The sequence below is a fragment of the Gadus chalcogrammus genome, chromosome 15 (assembly GCF_026213295.1).
Source record: "Gadus chalcogrammus isolate NIFS_2021 chromosome 15, NIFS_Gcha_1.0, whole genome shotgun sequence".
Classification (NCBI taxonomy): Eukaryota; Metazoa; Chordata; class Actinopteri; order Gadiformes; family Gadidae; genus Gadus; species Gadus chalcogrammus.
Window position 1 is genome coordinate 6,861,849 of NC_079426.1, and position 23,188 is coordinate 6,885,036.

Consider the following 23,188-nt stretch of genomic DNA (forward strand, 5'->3'; position numbering starts at 1 on the left):
GGCAAGCGAGGGGGAAAGGGAGTCTCTGTGAGACTCTGTTCCCCAGCAGGCAGGCAGTCACTAGCCTGCTGAAACCAGGGCTTTCTGCCTTGAGCCGGTGGTGGAGGTACACTCACTGTCACACAGTCAATGCCCGAGCAATCTATGGTTATTGTGTAAACCTAATCATATACAAACTGACTTTAATTTTGAAATCCATTGGTGTTTATCTAACTGAAAGTAAAATGGCCACTCAGAAGTAGTCTGAGAAAACAAAATGGCCTTGAGATTATTGACCTGTTGTCCATGGGTTTAGGCAGGTTGAGGTACACTATAGGGATCAAAGACCCGTTTCTCTGAGCACACACTCACACATCCTTGCTTTGCTTTGCACATCTGCCCATTTTGATAACACAAGTACCGGTAGCCCACTAAGGCCTGAAGCTCTGAGCACGGACCAGAGAAGAGAAGATGTGAGATTAAGAGCGAGATGAAGAAAGAAGTTACAAACTCAGAAACTGTCTAAAGTTTTGCGGATTTGTGCGTGTGTGCGTGCAAGACCACACTTTCCATAGGTGTCTGCAATCCGGCCTCACATCAACATTAGGCAGATAAAAGAGTTCAGTACATTCCTTTCCGCCCGTCTAGTCAACAGCCTGCCTGTTCGTCTGTTGTCCGCCTGTCTGTACGTCTGTCCCGTTGTGTGTTTTTGACCCTGTGTCCACACACTGCTGGAATAGTCTGTGCAGGAAACACACAGATGGCCTGGCCATCCGTGGTGTTCTGTATACAGAGAGAGACTCTCTGGAAAGAGGGGCTCTGCCCGAGAGATTAAAATAACAAACACATCTTGCGGAAACATTCAAGCCCTCACACAATGTGGACTCGCACATGAAAGTCGAATCCATGTATCATTCAGTGTAGAGAGCGTGGCAGGACGTGCATTGCCCCATTGGATGTTATAAACAAACGTGAGGGAAGAAGTTCACGATTACGGTATGTCCCAGTGAATGACATCGACAGTCGGGCTAAGACTTAAAAATGTAACACAAAAACAGCGCCTACGGCACAAGTTGTGTGTTTGCCGCACGAGGGAAGTGCAGCCAGCCAGAGTGTCTATACCGAGAAGGTGTACATGTATGAAAGTATTGTCAGGTTAACACTAAAAGGTAAACTCTCCCTCACCCCATAAAACACTGACAGCCACGCCAGCCAAGTCCCGGCACAGAATCTTAAGTGAGAACTCAATGGGCTCACTTTAGGACACCCTGACATCTTGGCCAGCAGGAGATCAGGAATCAAACCTGTAACCCTTTAGTTGCCTGACTGTAGTTAGCAACCTCTCTAAAGCTACTGCAGCATAGCAGCATGTTTCCAGTCATAACCTAGTGAATGCTGTTAGGAGATCAGTGCTAAGGAGAGCCTGTGAGTCCTCACCTTGTAGCGCATCTTGGGGCAGGAGTGGATGTAGAAACCCAGGTAGTAGTAGGCCAGCTTGGGGGACTGTTTCTGCAGCTGCCGGGTGAAGGCGATCTCCCTGTGAACACACACACACACACACACACACACACACACACACACACACACACACACACACACACACACACACACACACACACACACACACACACACACACACACACACACACACACACACACACTCAGCATTTTGTATACCCGTTTGTGCAGTTTAATAACTGAATGTGTAACTCGATCACAGTTGTTGTGATACAGTTTTATTCTAACCTAATTGAATGTTCCATCCCGGTCTATAAGCTGTGACCATACAACGGTAAACCGAGTGTACCGTTTCCTTTTGAATAAATACACTGCGTCTTACTCAACGCAGGCAGCAGCCAAGGTGTTGATTAACATCTCCGGTTAATTCAGCCCCAAAATTAAACCACAGGCCAGCCTTTACAATCCTCATCTCGATTAGCACCCCCGCTTCCCAAAGACAAAAACAACCTCCCCCTCTATAGACACCGGGCTCTGAGCGGTGGACAGACGAGGGAGGAGAAAGGCCTGGGGAAGTGTGTAAAATGAAGATTTAGAACTTGGGGGGGGAGATTTATAAAGCGTTCTCAAATACAGTTAATGTCACCGCGTCTTTTATTCAAACCCAGCCACTGCCTTAATTGCATCCTCCTATTTTAAGCCCCTCGCTGACCATTCTCCACCCCAAACCCCACCTTTTTTGTTCCTCCAGGCCATTTCCTTCACCCATCCACAACTACATTCACTGTTTTGCTGATTTCACCTCAACACCCCCTCCTTCTCAGTCTTTTATGAGGGGGAGGGGCTTCTGGGTAAAAGGTATAGAGGGAAAGAGAGCGAGAGGGAGAGAGCGGGCTAGAAAGAGGGAGAAAATTGGGGGTAGGTGTGAGTGAATAAAGTAAGGGCAGTGACAAATAAGACATGAGACAAAGCGGATCTCGCTGAGGAGCGGAGGAGGCTGAGAGGAGGAGGAGGGGGAGGTGGAGGAAGAGGGAGGTGGAGTAGCATGAGAAGGAGGAGGATGAGAAGGAGGAAAAGGAGGAGGAGAGGGAGGAGAAGAAGGAAAAGGATGAGAAGGGGGAGGAGGAGAAGGAGAAGGAGGAGGAGGGTGTTTGGAGAAATTGGAATAAAATAAATGCAAGTGAAGGGAGAGAAAAACGAGAGGTAGTGGAGGGGGGGGGGGGGGGGGGGGCAGAAGCGAGGTGCTAGAAGGTCAGCCTCGCGCTGCCAGGTTCCTGGGTTCCCATCCCCTCTTCACAAAGGGCCAACCAGGCCCTCAATGGACTGGGGGGTGAGGGAGGGGAGTGGGGCCCAGAAGAGGTGCGGGAGCCCATTCACAAAAAAAAAAAAAACATCCTTGCATTTCACACACACACACACACACACACACACACACACACACACACACGCACTAGCACTGGGCACGATGGCCGCAGCTTGAGTCCACCATTATCCCCTCTTCAGCCATCTGACACTCCTACACAAGCCAATTATCAGGCCCTCAGTCTGGGTGCTGCGACACACACACACACACACACACACACACACACACACACACACACACACACACACACACACACACACACACACACACACACACACACACACACACACACACACACACAATGAAGGAATATTTTAAAAACTACAACATATGAGGAAAGAACTTCTCTACTCTCTTAAGTAATATCAAATAAATACATTTTTGAGGCAATGATAAACATGCATGTTGCATAGTTAATATTCACAAATTAAAACCTTGCCAGCTCATGAGGCCCATTAGTGTTACACACGGACAGAGCTGGAGCCTGCCACAGTAAACGGGTTTTCATGGAGGTATCTGCCTTTAGTGAACAATTGTAAACAAATAATCTGGGAGGCTTGCAGGCAAAACCTGATCAAACACTAATCAGATATGACACTTTGGCTGGATGAAAAACACATGTGCATATGCACACGCTTAGAGAGAAGTGATGAAGCGGGGGACAGCAGCTGCCTGCAATAAACAGCACTGTGCACCAGACATGTGTGTGTTCGCTCCCTGCCTCTAGAGTCGCCATAGCCTGGCTGGAGAAGACTCTCAACACCCCCCTCTGCTGGTTCTGGGAGGAATTACACTTTAACAAGACCTGTTTACGCCGGCAAACACACACACACACACACACACATTGCAAGTGACTCTTTGAAGAGCTACTAGATGTATTATCTCAAATAAAATAAGTTAGAATAGTCTCGCAATCGATGAACACCGCTAAGCAGCGTCGTTAACGCAAACAGGTCCGATCAACTCTGCTAAAGCGAGAGTGTAGTCTGCTCTCCCGTCCAAGCTTTTGCCTTTTAGTGATTTTGTTTTCTTTTTTTAAAGACGGAATCCGTGACAGAATAACCGGCAGACATAACATTTCTGGAAGTAAATCTAGTCCCTTCCAATCGAAGACGTTCATGTTTGCTGTGATTCCGCCGTTCAAGTTGACACCCATCCCCCTCCCCCAAGTGATTGGTCGAAACAAACTTGAAGCGAAAGAAAGGTAAACACCGGTTCAAACATCAGAGCTTGCCTGCCATCAGACTACATACACAAACTCACACATTCATAACAGATCACTAAGCGTTCAAACTATCCAGTTTGCTGAGCCAGCATAAGTCCAGGACCGTCACCCCGTAGGTGTGTCTAGAGTGGACTTCGCTAATCCTAGGACCCGGTCCACATTCCCTAGCCCTGGAGTCAGGACCTTGGAATAACATCAGGCTGGGGGTAACATAGGTGTCGCTGACGACCGGGGGGTTCTCTCTGCACTAGCCTGGCTCTGGGCCGAACAGGCCAGGGCCGGGGTGACCTCGCTTTGGTTCTTCAGCTCCACGTATACGTACACTATCGCTCACACAAATACACAGACACGCACCACGAATCCCAGATCACCAGCTCTCCCACATCTGGGCAGAACTATTTTAAAAAGCTTTTCTCACATTCTTCGGTTACACTTTACAGGAAACGCCACCAGATGTGTGTGTGTGTGTGTGTGTGTGTGTGTGTGTGTGTGTGTGTGTGTGTGTGTGTGTGTGTGTGTGTGTGTGTGTGTGTGTGTGTTTGTGTGTGTGTCTGCATCGATATGCAGGTGCATGAATGTGTGTGTATGATGCGCGTGTGTGTATGATGCGCGCGTGCGTGCGTGTGTCTGCGTCGATGTGTGTGTTTGTGTCTGCGTCCACGTGTGTGTGTGTGCGGGTACATATATGTTTGTGAGTGTGTGTTTGTCTGTATCGGTATTCATGTGCGCGTGTATGTGTGTGTTTATGTGTGTGTGGCTGTAGTCTCTAATTTCACCCCTGGCAGCCAGTGCTGTCGTCAGCCTCAACCACAAACAGAGCGCTGCCTCCACCAATCAGGGGCGCCGAGAGAGACGCATACCCTCAACCAATGGGGTGTACATTTCTGAGCGGGAAAGGGTCTTTGGTGGACGAGGACGTGGAAGGAATGAAAATGGGAGGCAGGCAGGGGGGGGGGGCGAAGGGGGGAGGGAGGGAGGGAGGGAGAGCCTTGGGGGTGGGGGGGGGGGGGGTGAAGAAGAGGGCAGATGGGAGCATAGAGAACGAGAAGAGAGCGTTGAAGGCGAGGATGGACTCAGACTGAGAAGGCCCACTGACCTGAGTGCAGAGTAGGAGCCCAGGGAGAGGGAGGCAAACTCGGGGTGGTAGTACAGGTAGACGGAGGAGACGCAGGTGGGCAGGACGTCCACCACGCCCACCGCCACCATGCGGTCGCCCAGCCAGTACTGCTGGTGGAAGGAGCCGTAGCCCATCTCTGGTCCATCGGGGGGCGACTCCGCCTGGAGGGAGGGACGGACACACAGACATTTACATTTAGCAGACGCTTTAATCCAAATCGACTTTACAACAAGTACAATTGTCGGAAGAAAGAGAAACAACAATATATCGTGGTACATTAAGGATGTTCAGACACACACACGCAAACAGGCAGGGAGAGTAGGTAACAAGTAACACAATATGGGTAAAAACAACTGCACTACTCAAGTGAATAGTATGGTTTGCATGTAAAGAATATATAGGAATCACTGCAGAGTATATATCAGTGGAGGCTTCTCCATTGAGGAGAGGGAGGAAGATCCTCCCTAACATTGTTGAGAATAAAAAATGTAGATGCCCAGACTATTGTAATGAATTAATGCCCTTAAATATGACTACTTTATTGCCTTTGAATATATAATGTTCGTTTCCCTGGGTAAAGGGACATTAGCACCCCCTATCGCCTATTGACAATTACTTCAGGGAGGAAGGTCCTCCGTCGCCCTCCGTTGACTCCCATTAATTTCCCCGAAAGTACTGGCGGCCGGTGGATAACATGGGTTTCAATGGGAGAGAGGAGGAAAGTCCTCCTCTGAGTGGGTGGGACCTTAAGGGGTCTGATTCGCGCAAAAATCTATCCGTCTGCGCTATGAACCAATAAGCAGGATCCCTGGATGTTGAGCAGTGTTGCCAGATTGGTCAGATTTCCCACCCAATTGGGCTACTTTTAACTATGTTAGGCTGGAAAAATTATCATTCGGCGGGAAATCTGCCCAATCTGGCAACGCTGTCGATAACAAACCCGGTCTGCATTGCCGCGGTGCTCAGTCAGAGACGCAGAGCAAGTGAAATCTGCGATAGCGAGATCCTAAATGTACAATGGAAACATTGGAAACGGAGGACATTGTTAACGTCTTATTAAAAAAAGCATTCCATTCATTGAGTTACAGTGCTAAGTTAGCGACCAAAGAAAGAGGTAGACCACTTCCCAAAATCAAGGTGACCAGAAGTAATGGCAACGTCAGTGTTGTGAGTGCTACATGGTTTGCTAGGTACGCATGGCTTACTGGTAGCATTACAAGCAATCGACTTTATTGCTGGCCCTGTTTGCTTATGAATAATAGCAAATCTCCAACGTGGGCTGTTCATGGTTTCACTGATGTGGAAAATCTTGATAGGGCAACCAAACGCCACGACAAGTGTCAAGATCACGTTGGTGAGCACCAACGTGATCTTGACACCCGTCGAGATCTAGGCCCAATGATAGGCCCAGATTTTTTTATTTACTTTTACAAATCAATAGTAGGCCTGATTTGACTAATATGCTTTGCATCCTTTCCTTCTCAAATGACAGTGATGCCACTGGTGGCTTTGTATAAATTGTATTCACATAACTCCCTCCCTGCTATTTTGTAGTTCACCAAAACACCTTGAAACAACTTGAGTCTCACATTCTTATGCCACCATACACTAACAGTGCAAGCAGGCCAATGGCAACCAAGCGCGCAGTCCTTCCTCCCTCACTTTAAAAACCACCAGCCGCCACTGGTATATATAGCTGGATTTAATTGGCCTTTACTTTCCCTTGCGGCTTCATTTTCACACACGCACATGCACACACACATGTATGTACACAGGGGTGTTTTATAACCTGGGCTGCTCTCTGGCAAGCCTCTGTGGAAGGGGGTGTACAGTAGCCTCATGCTCAGCCTGCTAATGGCTCCCAAATGTGGAGCGAGTGCAGGGGGGTGGTGGCGTTGGGGGCGTTTGGACTGGGCCTAACCAGCCACAGAAAACACACCGGGAGAGGCTTTTTAATAAAAGACCCTGCATGAACACAATCCATTCCACCAGGTGCTACAGGACCACAGCCAAACAGCGTCATCTAGGGCTGTGTGTGTGTGTGTGTGTGTGTGTGTGTGTGTGTGTGTGTGTGTGTGTGTGTGTGTGTGTGTGTGTGTGTGTGTGTGTGTGTGTGTTAATAATGGGTAATGGTTGACCACACAATGGCTGTGAATCTGCATGCTGTGCTTTTCAATCAAGCCACTTACTTAGTAGCACAGCCCCCGAGCCTGGAGAGTAAACGCAGGAGGGATGGGAGGGAGGGGGGGGGGGGAAGCCAAACAAGCGATGATATTCGTTTTATTTTGTGTGTGTGTGTGTGTGTGTTAGAGAGAGAGCAAGGCTGTCCCGTACGAGTAACGGGATCCCTCTCCTTCAACAGCACCCATCTGGGCCTGCTTAGGGGCTGCAGACGAGGCTAGTTATCACAACACCAGGAGAGCTAGCTAGATAATCCGGCTGCTGCGACGGGCACACACCCCGACTAAATTAAAACTGAACCAGAGAGCGCTGCAACACACACACACACACACACACACACACACACACACACACACACTCTGAGTGGCGGGTGATCTCCAACCATGGGGCTTCGCCGTGCCACATTCCAGCCGAGCCCCTGAGAGGCGGGAAGAGCGAGGGGGAGAGGGTGGGGGTGAGGGTGGGGGAGAGGGTGGGGGGGAGTGAGGGGGAGAGGGTGGGGGAGAGGGTGGGGGTGAGGGTGGGGGAGAGGGTGGGGGGAGTGAGGGGGAGAGGGTGGGGGAGAGCGAGGGGCAGAGCGAGGGGCAGAGCGAGGGGCAGAGCGAGGGGGAAAGCGAAGGGGTGAGGGCGGGGGTGAGGGCGGGGGTGAGGGCGGGCAGAGTGAGGGGGTAGAGTGAGGGGGAGAGGGTGGGGGTGAGGGCAGGGCAGAGCGAGGGGGAGAGTGAGGGGGAGAGGGCAGGGTTGGTGCTGGTAGTGAAAGCAAACCTAGAATCCCTGCAGCTTAGGGTGCTGGGAGGGCCCTCCCGCTCCTATTACCTGTCTGACACAATGCACACACAGCTCTGGGTCTCCAAGACAGAGCCAGCGGTGCTCGGGGTGGTAAACGGCGCCCCTCCCCTCTCTCCCTCCCTCCCCTCACCTTCCCTCCCCCCTCAGACATGAAACATCACAGGACGTGTGGCGCGGGCTTGGTAGCCGGGGCTGTGACTGACTGACTGTTTGACTGACAGGCAGGCGGGCCAGGAGCAGGGCAACGTGGGGGCCCCCGGACGGAGGAATGACTGGAGGGAAGGGGGGGGGGGGGGGGGGGGGGCTGGTGCTAGTGCTGATGTCGTTAAGGGGGGCCCGGGTTGGAGAGGGTTTTGGAAGGCGCCACATCTGGAGCTGGAGCGCGCCTCAGACTTTTCTGGGGCCTGCCTGATGTGTCTGGGGTTGGAGGGGTGGGGGGTGGGGGGTGGGGGGGAGTGTAGAGGGTGTTCATCAGTGCAAGGAGGCAGCCCCGTTACTTTCTTGGCAGCGATTCCCCCAAGAAACACTGACGGCTTTGTGGGACCCCCGACCCCCCCCACCCTTCCCCCCCCAGCCCTGTGTCAGCTAGAAGTTGTCAGCGTGGGGAGCGATAGTTCAGGCCTGCATGTGTGTTAGAGGTGGCATGTGTCACAGAGGAAAAATGTCCTGAAACCACAACCACTTCAACCACCCCCCCGCTAACACCCAACCCACCACCCACAACGATATATTCCTCTCTTTGAATATAAATCCAAGTGCATTAGGCGGTGAAGCCTTTTAAGGGTCTTCAGCGGCTCTCGCCCTGCCCCATCGTGACCCGCCCGTCACCTGGCAGCACCGGCTAATGGCCGTGTCCTTGGTAGTGCGAGGGCAATCTCAAAACATGATCTGCACTAAATACCCATAACCACCTCTGTGCCTCCACGGCCGCCCCAAATCACTCTCAGATGGCCCCTGAGATCGGCCTGTCGCCCCCCCCCCCCCCCCCCCCCCCCCCCCCTCCCACCAAGGCCATCCGCAAGACCACTCTCGACATAGTCCTGAGTGTTGCCTAAAGAGGCGCCAGCTTTCTACATAATTGCCAAACATTTTTTTTTTTTTTTTTTCTTGAACCCCGCTCAGAGTGACAATTAGGGGCAATTAGTTTGGGGCGATATCAGATAAGTTATCAGTAAATTACACCTTAACTCCTTTTTTTCATATACTGTAAATGGTATGCCTCTTTTTCTGGCGTTCATATTTTCCCACATCGGAAATATGATGCAGCGAGCCTGTCGTCTGAGAAGGCAGAACAAGTGTTTACTTGTTACTGCCTGGCGTCTGGGAGAGGTACACACGTAAGCTGGATAAACAGACTCAATGCCTCACTTTGTTTTTGCATCATTTTCTTTTTTCCAGAGGAGTAAGCGGTCCAAGTCTTTAATTCCTCAACACAGGAGTGGCCAATGTTTGATATGTGAACTCTCATGTCCCTATATACACACACACATATGTTTATGTTCCCGAGTGATTAACTATGGGTAAACTTATGATTAAGGATCCTTACATTGAAGGATATTTTACAGAGAACTTCCAGATCAACATTTGTGTATCTGAAGGGCCATAACACCGACTGATAATGGTGCTGTAAAATCCGCCCTACAAAATAATTACCAATACATAAATATTATTTTGTCATCCGAATAATGTTGTTTCAACTTATTTTGCTATTAATGTACCTTACAGTGTGTCCATTATACGTTTATAATGAATGTGTTTATATTCTTCTGGTTCAGCATCTTGGAACATGGCTTTAGCTAACTACTCAGGAGATGATGTTTAAATGTTCAGCATTTAGCGAGATCCTTTTTAAACGCCGTTTTAACTGTTTTCATTCTTCAGCGTGATGCAACTGGGAAAACTAACCGAGACCAGATGGTGACACCACTTAAATGATTAATCAAATCTATCTCCCGCACTCAAACAAACACAAGCTACAAATTAACAATGACTCACAGTCGCACACACAAACACAAACGCACACACACAAACAGACAAACTGCAAATTTACAATGACACACGCACGCACCCAAACACACACAAGCAACACATTTACAATGACACACACACACACACACACACACACACACACACACACACACACACACACACACACACACACACACACACACACACACACACACACACACACACACACACACACACACACACACACAAACAGACACACCCCAGACAGACGGAGGCCTTCGGCCATGCAGGTTGAAGCGTTCAGTAACAGCTCATTTCATCTGAATAGGAAAGGAGGACGAGTGATTACGGCCTCCATCAGTCTTCCAGAGGCCGGCCACAAGACAAAGCACGCTCGACGCAGCGCACATAGGCAACACTGCAGTCGGCCCTTCCATCACTTTCTCATACAGACACACACACAAATTAAAATGGCAGCGGGCGCCGTAGTAGTTAGCAAGCTCTGCTAAAGTGCTGTTAAGACACTGCACTTACACTAAGTTGTCTACGGTGAAACCACGCCAGACCAGACAGCCACATTGATAAGGCAGCGCAGTGCGCAGACTGCGCCGTGCTCAATGGCGCGAGTCGAGTGTTTGCACAGCAAATTGATTCAAGACTAAGTCTGAGGAGACGTTTGGCGGGCTCACAAGGAGATCCTGAGACGCATCACAGATGACTCCACCCCCCCCCCCCCCCCCAACCCCTGTTCCTTTCTTTCTTTACTTAGTCTGTGTTTTATTGGTGACACTGCACTCTGCTTCCTGTAGCAATTAATAAAACGCATCAGATCAAACGTGCGTGCCTTTCCAGCTCATGAACGCACATGTTTGCTTTATTTTTGAGACGTGGATCACAGACAGTAAAATCAAAACCCAAAACTGGTTCAAAATGAGCACAACAGATGCGTGGACCAGGTTGACCTTTAACTTTGTGGATGTTAGAGGCTGAGCCACTACAGGCATTCATTCTCACAATAAGAACATACCCATCCAAGTCAAATCTTAGTTATAAAAAGTAGTGGTTTTACAATGAGAAGGTTCATTAAGCCAGGCATAATCAACACCAAGGAACAAAACACTTTGGATAAGAGGGGAGGTCTGGTGTGTGTACAAGAATGTGCACACGGACAGAAGAAACGGTGACAGCTGAGGCTAATTACGGCGTGTCAGCACGACGCCCCTTTAATTCCTGCTAAATGAAACATGGCTGCAAACAAACAAGCCGTTTGACCTGGGCGGTAACGAGCCCCAGTTGGACGTGCGTGGAGGAGGAGGCGCGCTACAAAACGCTGCCATCTTGATCCGTTTTACCCGGCTTCTCTAACCGCCTATCGGCAAATACATACGCTCACTTGAGGAGATAAAGCTACATGGAGTGTGTGTGTCTGTGTGTGTCTGTCTCTGTGTGTGTGTGTCTGTGTGTGTGTGTGTGTCTGTCTGTCTGTGTCTGTGTGTGTGACTTTGTGTGTGTGTATGTGTCAGTGTGTCTGTCTGTGTGTTCGTCTGTGTGTCTATTTGTTGTGTCTTTGTGTGTGTTCGTGTTTGCGTGTGTGCTAGTATGTGCTAGTATTTTAATAGCGCCGTGATTGGAGACAGGTGGAGGCGCGCACACGGGGGCCGCTGGTGTGGAGAGCCGTGGTTGAATTCCTGTTCCGTTCGGCGCCGTTGAGCAGATACCAAATTGCCGGATAAATAGAGCGGCAGACGCAGAACGCACGGAGACACGGACAACATGCTGGAGACAGGTGGACGCAGACATCAAAGGACTGGGGGGACAGGGAGGTCGCAAGAAGCACTGAGGCTGGCTGGCTGGCAGGCAGGGTGGAGGAAGGTCTGGGTGTCAGCGTGCACTGCCACATGTGTCCCGCAAGCATGAGCGGTCCGGGTGCAGCACAAAGTGTAATTTCAGTGTGTCGGGGGGCCAGCCTTGACGAGGTGATAAGAGCTTGTTTCCTATAAACACTAACGACGTTCATTAGTGGAGGCCGACGGGGCCCACTGGGAGGGGGTGACACAGAGGGGAGGGGTGGGTGTGTGTGTGTGTGTGTGTGTGTGTGTGTGTGTGTGTGGTGTGTGTGTGTGTGTGTGTGTGTGTGTGTGTGTGTGTGTGTGTGTGTGTGTGTGTGTGTGTGTGTGTGTGTGTGTGTGTGTGTGTGTGTGTCCACACTCCACACACCTGGGCCGTGTGGAGGTGGCAGCTTCCAGCCCTCACGCTGGGTGTAGCTGCTGGAGTAATGGTCCATGGTTTTGACCGAGCGGACCACGAGAGTGTCCTGCTCAGCCTCAGCTTGACTCCAGAGATGCCTCGCTGCGTCTCTAATAAGTCCCTACTACAGTCCTGACAGTATGAGGCAGATTCTAATTCTAGCTCTGCATAAAGCAGAGCCCCTGGTCAGTCTCAACTAATGATGCTCATTGCACTGTCAAGGCTACAGGAATGAACTGGTTTTGCAGGACTTATTTTCACCGACACCGGGCTGAAGTCTGGACACTGCTTTCCTCAACCTCTACTTGCATTTTCTGTAACCCTCACTCATCACCACCCAATCACACGCAGGCATACACTCTAATAACTGACAGAGCTAGGTCAGTAAAACGAAATAACTATAACTATATCAATATCAATGTATAAATTACTGGGAAAAACATTCTGTAGCTGCTGTAATGGTTAAGGGGGAACCTTCTGAAAGGGGGTATCCAATGCATGTAAATGTGCCAGATTTCAACAAAATCTGCTGTAGCAAAGCACAGTAACCAGAGTAATACATACCTCCAAGGGCGAATCACAGAGGAATCTCCGGAACTATGGGGGGAGACAGTCAGTTCCGAAAGGGAGAGAGAAGAAAAGAGAAAAACATTAGTTCCATGAGTCACAGAATCATACAAATGAAAACCATACCATATCTCCGCGGCTCACTAAAATATTTCACCTCTGCCACTACTTGCTCAGGTATCAGATATCAAAGGAGGGTGATTGCACACACAGAGGGTGGTGGTGGCGGTGGAGACTGTATTTACACAAATTAAAACCCATTCACCCCCTCAGCTGTCGCCTAGAGACCAAGTCGGACACACTGACAGGTTAATTGCGCGGCACTGCCACTGTCAAAATAGCCTATCCCTTAACACACTTCAAACGCACTGCGTGGCTCAATTACCCCTGCTCGCTTGACACGAGTGGCAAGTGGCAAACACGGCCCCGGCATCTCGAACTGGTATGCTGCCCGTTCCCTCTAAGTGCCGAGGTGAGAGCAGTGTGTTTACAGGGGCCGAACCCGGGGGATTAAGGGGTGAAACGCAGCACAGACCCATTGTTTGGGTTCAGAACCATTTTGAAATGACAACCAGCAGTACTGTGGGGGCACACTGATGGGCAGCCATTTGCGTTCACTGCTCACTCCCACTTTAATTCCTGCAGATGGACACACGCACACACACACACACACACTCATATGTTTCATGTTTCACAAGGAAATGCAACAATCCTGCTGAGTCATTCGCTGGTTGTTCAGATGTTGTGGGGGAGTCTGGTAACTCTCTCTACTCTAGAATAAGAGAGCTATTAAAAGACCACAAAGGAACAGAAGTATGGAGCAAAACTGGTTCCAGACAGATATCAAAGAGAGAGAAGGAGGCCAGTGAAAGAAACAATGACACCCGAGATAACCTGACCCAATAGATGCCTTCAAGTCTAGGCCGCACGAAATTCTATGTACTTCTTAAAAATCGGTTGAGAATTTAGTAGGAAACCAGAAATCAAATCCAGTAAGAGTCTGGCAGAATGCACCTTACTGTTATTGAAAAATCATACTGGCTTCTACTTTCATCAGACAACTTTAACCAGATGCCTTTACACTGAGAATTAAAGAATGGTTTTACCACTGCATATCTTTAAGCAGTAATCGTTTTGTATGGTGTGTGTGTGTGTGTGTGTGTGTGTGTGTGTGTGTGTGTGTGTGTGTGTGTGTGTGTGTGTGTGTGTATGTGTGTGTGTGTATATATATGCCGTTTATCCCAACCATGTTCAAATAATTGCATGGAAAATATCAAATAAATACAAAATGGAAAACAGCATGATTCAAAAGTATTGATTTCAACGTGTCATGTGTGTGTGTTTGCACGTGCGTGTACAATACAAGTATGTGTGTAAAGGTAGGGCCAATAACAGTGATGATGGCTGGAGGCAGGGTTCACTGAGTGGGGCTGCCTTGGTTTACGTGCAACTCAAGCTCCTGCCAAGATTAAGGGCTACAGTGTGTGTGCGTGTGAGTGTGCGTGCCTCCACATTTAATGTGTGTTTGTGACGTTGAAGCACCGCATCTGAAATAAATGCATACAAAATCTCAATCCAGCGGGGTATGTTTTAGAAGGAAGGATTATGGCATTATATCATGTCATCTCTTATTTCTCTCCCAAACACACACACACACACACACACACACACACACAGTTAAGTGCCTCACAAACTGTGATCCACCAGGTGCTAGACATGACCACAAGATGGCACACACTGGCTCTGATGTCAACGCTCAGGCCCCAGGGGCAGGAGAGAGAGGTGAGCGGGCACAGAGACACAGAGAGCCTCACTCACCCACGGCACCAAACGCCCAAACACCGGTCCTCCACCTCAACCCGTCCCTCTAAGCCTCAAGTTGCAGCAGCGACTAAGGTTTTACATCCCAGTCCACTCACCCGCCCCCAACCAGCCCATTACATTCTTTAGCCGCGAGGGCAGTCAGACGTTTACGCCAACTGAACTTGCAGTACCTGGAACGGGCCTAGCGAGTGCCTGTGAGGGCAAGCCGATTTAACCGTTTATTGGAGCTGCGTTCGATCCCACAAATGGGTCTGGATTGGGGGAGACTCCATTTTGAACTCGGGACGTGGATTCGTGCTATAGTTTAAGTAGAAAGCAGAATGTGACTCCTTTAACAAAATAACTGGGCATGAGCCCAACACCAGAATGTCAATTATATTGGCAGTACTAAATAAGACCTCTCGCTATGCATTGTAAAGGGCACAAATGTCTGATTGCTTTAACTGACGGATCATACATAAAAAAATAAACAATCTACAATACTAATTAATTTAATTTAATCAAATAATGATTGATTGAAGAGGATCTATCTCCAATAAAAAGTATATATATAATACACAAAATGATCATCTTTCCGTTAGTTGATAAACATTTACATGGATAATCCCACACACTATAAATCCGTGAAGACCTCGTTAAAAAGGTTTTAATGGCTCTTGGCATCACCCCCCTTCCTGCTGATCTCCTGGCTCTTCGGGGAGAGGGGGCTTCTGGGAATGTTTTCACCCAGAGAGGAGAGGGGAGGCAGTAGGTTTCCACTGCTCTCTCCACCCTCCCCTGGTCCAAGGAAGGCTGGTCTCCTGGAGTCTGGCAGAGCCGATCCCTCTCAGGCCACTGACGGAGAGCAGGCGGCCAGGGCAGGGACACACAAACAAACAAACAGCCACTAGCCGCGGAGCCCAGTGAGAGCCTTTCCACTGTGTAGGCACGGTTGTGCAAGTATGGAAATATACTTTTTTCCAAAAGTGTGGGTACCCTCTCTTCTAACACACACACACACACACACACACACCCACACCCCTTCTGGAAGTTCCCACTTTCTAACACATGGAGCTCATCACTTCCTCTGCAACACTCTCTCTCTCGGCACTATAATAAACCTATCATCTGCGCACAATTAGGCCAGAAGTCATTGTGGAGGCACACACTTACGTATGCACACATAAACACTGAGACACAGTGGAGCTCTCACTTATTCACTCTTACACAAAACACATGTGTGTGTTCCAGGGAAAGTGTGTGTATGTCTCTCTCACACACAAACAGACACAATTCTAACCACAAATAAACAGAAAACTCAGCTTTCACTTCTTCAGAGAGCCACACAAGTCTATCTCTTACGCGCACACACAGTATTGCGCACACACACACACACACACTAACCAGCCAAGCCCTTACTTATTCACTCTAACCCACAAATCACCTACCCCTCCCCCCCATGCACACACAGAGCAAACAAACAAACAGGGCTGATGAAATGGTATTGCTACTGCACTGTTGCTTAACCATCCTAAAACGATTGCTGTCATTGCAGGAGTTGAGGTTCCTGGAACCAATTAAGTAAAGAAAAGACAATGACACAATTCCTATCTTCTAGCCTCTCACATTATTTTACTTCAATTACCTCAATTTAATCAAATCAGATTCTATGGCGGCATATTGCTGCCAAAAGGTTGAGGACAAAAAATTGCTTTACACACACACACACACAATTTATGCGAACGCTTGTACTTCACTCATGCAAAGTATTCCTCTGTTCACAAGAGCCATAATCTAGCCTGTGAGTAGACGATCATTAAATGAGCACGCACACACGCAACTGACGCCCCCGTGCGAAAAAAGCTTTCTTTGCTGGTGTGGTAGTGTTTTCCTGCTCGCTCTGATCATTCTTGCGTGGGTTTTCTCTTTGGCACCAAGTGTTATTGGCCATTGTATCCCTGTCTATGCTTGGTTGCTCTTCCCCTTCCCCATTACATATTGACAATGGATGTCTTTTCTGAATCCCGAGAAATAGCTTTGGAATCTTTTCTATTTTCTTCTTTAAGACTACTTATTTCACAGACGTACAATAACAAATGCATATGTATCCCAACCCTCCGACTTATTGTATGTTGTACGTCCTTGCACTTTATGTACGCACATAATGTATGTCGTACATAGTTGTGTGGCATCTTATCCTAGCTATCATTGTTGCATGCAGGGAATGGGTTAACCTAACGACTATTAGTGTTTGGCACTTGTTTCTATGAACAACCTTACTGTACCAACAGCAATATATTGTTCTTTCACCTTCTTCTGACAAATGTACTTTTTGTACTTATTGGATAACAGCGTCTGCTAAATATAAATATATTCAGCGAGGCACTAAAATGCCGCCATAAGATTTTGAGTTTAAATGATAATGGACGAACGTTGCGATGCCGGTAAATGCATCAGTGGGAGGAAATAAACAAAGTGCTTTAACCTCCGACCTCCAGAGGAAGTGGAGGGGCTCTGCGGGGAACTGGAGCCCCCATTGGTATACCTGCTCACCCAGCCCGTTAATGGGCAGACTGGGAACGGTGAACACTCTGGATGCTAACCGGAATCACATGCGTGTGATGGTGAATACAAGAGGGACCGCCGGTTGTCACAACAATCCTCCCATTTCATTAATCCCAACGCAAAATTAAACAGTTTATTTTTTGTATTCAGTTTGTTTCATTTTACTTGTTTTGTTTGCGTCCGTTTGACCTGGGATGGTCGTGCAGTCACGTGTCTGATGCAGTGCCCTGGCCATGGATAGAGAGGGGTAAGCACACATTAAGCAGGGTTTGTTTTCCCCAGAATGAATGCCACATGTGCAGGAACTCAGAGTTACGGCTCAGCACAGTGGTTAATACCAATAAGTTTGACACAGTGTGTGCAAGTGTGTGTGTACATGCGTGTGACTGTGTGTTTGCGTGTGTGTGACTGTTGGTGTACGTGTGTGTGTGTGTGTGTCTGCGCGTTTGTGAGTGCATGTGTGTGTGTAGCAGAAATAATTGCATGTATAATGGCTCAGTCACGTCGAGGAAGCCGTGATTGGATGTGTAAGGAGCAGTGTCTGATTCCTTTCCACTCTTGGCAAGGTAGGAAACGCACGTGGCCCTACACAAAGACATTCTACTGTAGGACAACACTGTACGCATGCCGACACACACACGCACAGGCTAGCGTGCACACACACACCCCGCTGGCTTGGGGCCAGGATGCCATCAGACAGTGTGCCAGACTCGGTCCCTAGGTAATAACCTTAATGGATTAATAAATACCTGCGCCAACACTGAATGACCCATCTCCCTAGGTAGCCTCCGCAGCAGGCATGGCACGCAACCAGACTCTCAACAATGTGTTTTCATTCAACTAACACGGCCGCAGTGGTGGGGTGTAAGGGGGTCAGAGCTTCTGGGAAGAGACTGGGCTAATTAATGGGGTCCGCAAAGGCCAGAAAAATGTAATCTGTAGAGCTTGTGCGGTCGACGTTCGTGACCGTGTGTGTGTGTGTGTGTGTGTTTGTAGCGGGTCTTAATGACCGATACTGGACAAACTTAAGGGAATAAGCAAGTAGTATCTGTGGACGAGAGGTTAACAAAGGAGGCCTGATTGCGCTGTGGAGGGGAATGAATGTACAGGGGAGGACCGGCAGCGGGGCGTTTCAAACGGGTGACGCTAGGCTAGCGCGATGCTAGGCTAGTGCGATGCTAGGCGAGCGCGATGCTACTTTCAGTGAGCAGAGGGCCAACTGCGTCTGTGGAGGCGCTACCGAGGGGATGGCAGGCCTTGCGCAGTGGCTCGTGTGTGTCCGTCAGAGCAGGCTTAAGACTCGGCCCCTGGGGAAGATAGAGTTACCCTCCTGGATACTTAACCCTGACACGTGTGCACGCACGCACACACAAAGTACATGTACACACACACACACACACACACACAACTACACATAGTACACATGCAATACACGCACACACACTAGACACGCACACACTACACATGCAATACACACACACAAAGTACATAGGGAATACACACACGCACACTTCTGCCTTCCCGTCTGGCTGCATTTCAACAACTCTTGACTTTTAATAATCCACCAGAGCTCTCAGGACCCCCTAAAGAAACCCAACTGCTTCACTCAAACCCTGACGCCAGTACAGCGTGTCTATGGGGCACCGCTGTAGTATCTCGTCCAGTCGTTTCCATGCACTGCTTCCAGTCTGAGTGAATAATCAGGACTGGAGACACAAGTCTTCTACACGTTAGTCATCATCAGCGCATTCAGCAGGAGAATCTCTTGTCCTTCTCCAAGTCGATATAAGAAAAGGGAACTGTCATCACCAGGAGGCAACATGTTTGCGTTTGGTTTTACATCGGATTAGTTTTGCTTTAGCCATCCGATTCCAACATCTTTTGCCAGAGGCCATTTTGATTTAAGTCAATATTAAATCACACACACACACACACACACACACACACACACACACACACACACACCACACACACACACACACACACACACACACACACACACACACACACACACACACACACACACACACACACACACACACACACACACACAGCTAGTATTACGGCACCAGGAAAGTATCTACCCCAAACAAGTCAATTTCACATTTCTGGGTTATTTATTAATTTGCCCCAAGGATTTACAAGCTGGAACCTTCAATAATTTTCGGAGGCCTGCTGCCGACGCAGGAGTGTACACGTCTGTGTGTGTGAGTTATTGGTGCTCGTGGAGGGGGGGGGGGGGGTGGGGGGTGTTTTTTCCAGCTCTTTAGGGACAAAAGGCCCTCTCAGGTAGGGGAGAACCTCCAGAGGGACTGTATCCTGACTAGACCGCCGCTTCCTCCCCTCTTTCCCCCAAAGAATTCCTTGCATTACTCCCGCCTCCTCGTAAAGGCACCCTAGAATTAATATCAGTGTGACTCACACAATACAAACTCCCCCCCCCCCCCCCCCCCCCCCCCCCCTTTTCCCAAAGCAAACTTAATTTTACTGCAGCCTGACATTAATGGAGAGGGGAAGATGGCAGCACCCTCCTCTTCCTCATGCAGGGCTGGGGTTCTTCCTCTCGGTGCAGACTGTTCAACCACACAACACGCTTTTCACCAGTTAAAACTTTGACTTTGAACAAGTTATGCTTAAAAATTACATAAGGAACACGTTAATAACTTGCAGTGGCTTTATACCTTTTGGTTGTCTACAGGAGTCTGCGCAGTTACATTTACCAGAAGCCTACATTCATCAGAATAAGAAGATTTGTCAGACTATTGCTCCACTATACAATTAACACAATACCACACCCAGTGACATGTTTAGTATAATTCTCTAAATTATGATAAGAAATATTTCTTTAATATTTGATATGCTGTATATGTAAGCAACCCCTCTAGGTAAAAACACAGCATATGGTCATCGTCGTCCGATCGAGCAGCGCTCTGCTGTGCTGTGGCAGCAGGGCTTAACCGCCGTTGATGGGGAGGCATATCCTGCAGTCTGCCCCGCAATTTCCTGTAACTGTAACTACCAGCGTAGTTGGTGAAAACGCCTCGAAAAACATTCCATCGCCCTCCGTCAACACTGTGGCGTGGTCAAGTAAGGCAGGGGTTTAACCTACGGCAGCATGAGCCCGAGACCAACTCACCCAGGGTCTGATTCTGCAACATCATATGCGTGAGAACACGGTGGAACGAGCTCCCTGCCGACGTCAGGACGTTAGGCTTCCGTAAGAGACTCCAGACTCACTAATTCAGAGCTCATATGGACTCTGTATAGTCTCCCCCTTTACTCTCCTAAACATACCCCACTAACACACTTGTTGTACGTTCTGGCACTAAAAAAATAGTACATAGCATCGTGTAGCATCTTATCCTAGCTATCTTTGTTATGTACGGGGAATGGGTTAACCTAGTGATTGTTAGTGCTTGACACTTTTGTCTATGAACATCATTACTGTACCGGCAGTGATATATTGTCTGCTAAATGCCCTCAATGTAAATGTAAAACGAGGCTGACTTATACACCCAAACGCAGTTAAGCTATCACTTCCGGCATGCACCCACAAAGCCATCAATGAAGCAATACCATGGTGGCCGGTGACGAGTGTGGCTCAACAGTGGACGCAGTCAAAGTGGACGCGGAGAGTGACGCGGGACAGTGCAACGTTCTGCCATGCAACCGCCTAGAACGGATCAGACATGCAACACCCCTGGTGCAGTTCTTAGGTAGGGGGTGGTGGGGGGTGGTGGAGGTGGTGGTTGTGGGGTTCGGGTTGGGAATCATAAGCATCACAGTACCTCGCTCTCATCACACTCGCTGGCGGCGTCGCCGTGCACCGCCGTCTGGTAGCGGGCGTACAGCGCCGCGGACTGCTCAAAGGTCGCCGCGAACGTGGGGTCGTCAAAGCTGACCGCCACTAGCCTCACCTTCAAGTAGCATGGGGGGGGGGGGGGGGGGGGGGGGGGGGGGGGGGGGTTGTAGGGGGTCGTGTTAGGTCAACGAGGAGAGAGGCATTGTGGTTCAAGAGGCACACAGATGGAATGGAAGAGCAGGTGGAAGGGAGAATAAGGACTTAAAAGGAACAGTGTGAGGTGAGATAGGATGGGGAGGGGGGGTTGATGATAGATAGATGGGGTTTGGACACAGTAACGTATCGTGCAGTGAAGGGGTCCCCACCAAGGCCTGGGGTTCATGCAGTACAGCAGTGGTACGCGTTAGGCCCAGGCAGATGTTGCACAGAATCGTGTCAGGGCGTTTTCTGTTCTTGTTCTGCCTTTGAAGAGGAGGCTAGTGCGCCGCCCAGCCACTACCAGGGAGAAGCAACCCGCCAACGTTAACGAGACGTCTGGCTCCAGAGTCTGGACGCGGTGTGAACGAGGTCTGCAGGAATGGAGAAATACGTACAGGAGGTACGTGTGTAGTCCGACCAAATGCCTACTCACGAAAAAGGTTTTCAATCGGGCGAAACAGATTGTCCCATAGACATTTGAAAAGTACCGGCTGTAATTGTGTTGCTGCGAAAATGAGATTGAGATGCCAGTTCGCTTGGGCTGGGGTAATTCAGGGCCAGGCCAGGGTACGGAAGGGGTACACGGAGGGGGGTCTGGTTGGGGGAAGGGGGGAGTGAATGAGCTGAACCACCACCTCCCTCCCTCCCTCGCAAGCAAAAGAAAACAGCTCAATACTAACGAGCGAGCCAGGCTACTGAGGCTACACGGACACCTGTAGAAACACTGCTCTCACCCAACGGCTTATGGAAACATTTTACTCCATTCATTTTCTTCAAGTATTAATTCTCTCTGAGCCTCTTTTTATGTTGACCCTCTCTCTCACACACACACACACACACACACACTCCCCACCACACACACCATTCATTTCTTATCCAACATCTTGGTGTGCACTCTCCTTCACCCAATCTCACACTTTCTTTAATACCACTCTCTTTGATTCCCCTTTTCTTCAATTGAATTAAAAGCACGGCCTACGTTTCTCAAAGATTCTACCCGGAGAAAATGGGGTTTATAAATTTAACGGTCTCGGCTACAATTAAAATAACAGATGACTCACTTCTGTTCACCCCTGTACTTTTTGAACTTTTATGGCATCTTTGGTAAACTTTTAAAACTATAGTATAGTCACCAGTGGACGTTTTTGAATATCATCCAACATTCTGTTATGTTTTATATTACCCAAAAGGAATGATATTCATAAACGTCCACTGGTGACTATGATTATTTTTTTTTAAACACATGAAGAATCGCCAATAGTTGGCAGGACCAAACAATGGCCCCCCGCACACCCTCTGGACCCCTGGTCTCAGAGCTCCAGCCTGCTTCTCCCTCCGAGCAGGTTGACCTCCACACCCCACCACGCCGTCCCCCCGCTGACCTGGCTCTCGGAGGGCTTTTCAGGAGGGTCCTTGTGAATGGCCATCTGGTAGAGTTTGTACACCTGGTAGGAGGCGTCGAAAGAGGCTTTGAACTGTGGGCAAGGGGGGCTGGAGCGCACTAGCCTCACCTTCAACACAAGAACGAGAGGCCCGCCGGACAAAGGGTTAACATGGAGGAGCTGGGAGGGACCACAGCCCCTTTGTGTGAGTGTGTGTGAGAGTGAGAGTGATAGAGAGAGAGCAAGAGAGCGCACAAGAGAAAGAGAGAGAGAGCAAGAGAAAGAGTGAGCGACCGAGCTGGAGAGAGAGAGACATAAGTGAGGAGAACAAAAAGAGAGGCCAAATTATCACAAATCAAAGAGAAAAGAGCGAGCGAGAAAGAGAGAGAGAGGGATATAAAGTGAGAGGACGAGACAGTAATCGTGCTGAAAATGGACAAAAACACAACCTTTTTCAAGTCCTGCCAAAGAAAACTCATAAGTTATTTTGGCTGCAACATGTGTGCACCCAGAAGTCTATGGACCATTACCAGTCAAATAAAAC

At 49.0% G+C, this 23,188-nt stretch overlaps 1 protein-coding gene across 3 annotated transcripts in view; it reads right to left on the minus strand.

The window, feature by feature from the left end:
• The window catches only part of LOC130404520 (arginyl-tRNA--protein transferase 1), a 48,724-nt gene that overhangs the window by 14,366 nt on the left and 11,170 nt on the right, over positions 1–23,188 (minus strand). The window contains exons 7-11 of one of the 3 annotated variants that reach the window (XM_056609304.1): positions 22,645–22,773; positions 21,051–21,179; positions 12,892–12,924; positions 5,122–5,303; positions 1,417–1,516 (exon numbers count right to left, since the gene is read on the minus strand). In XM_056609304.1, the coding sequence (XP_056465279.1) occupies positions 1,417–1,516; positions 5,122–5,303; positions 12,892–12,924; positions 21,051–21,179; positions 22,645–22,773 (573 nt within the window). The remainder of the gene's footprint in view (positions 1–1,416; positions 1,517–5,121; positions 5,304–12,891; positions 12,925–21,050; positions 21,180–22,644; positions 22,774–23,188) is intronic. The other 2 variants (XM_056609306.1, XM_056609305.1) reach the window with 2 other exon arrangements.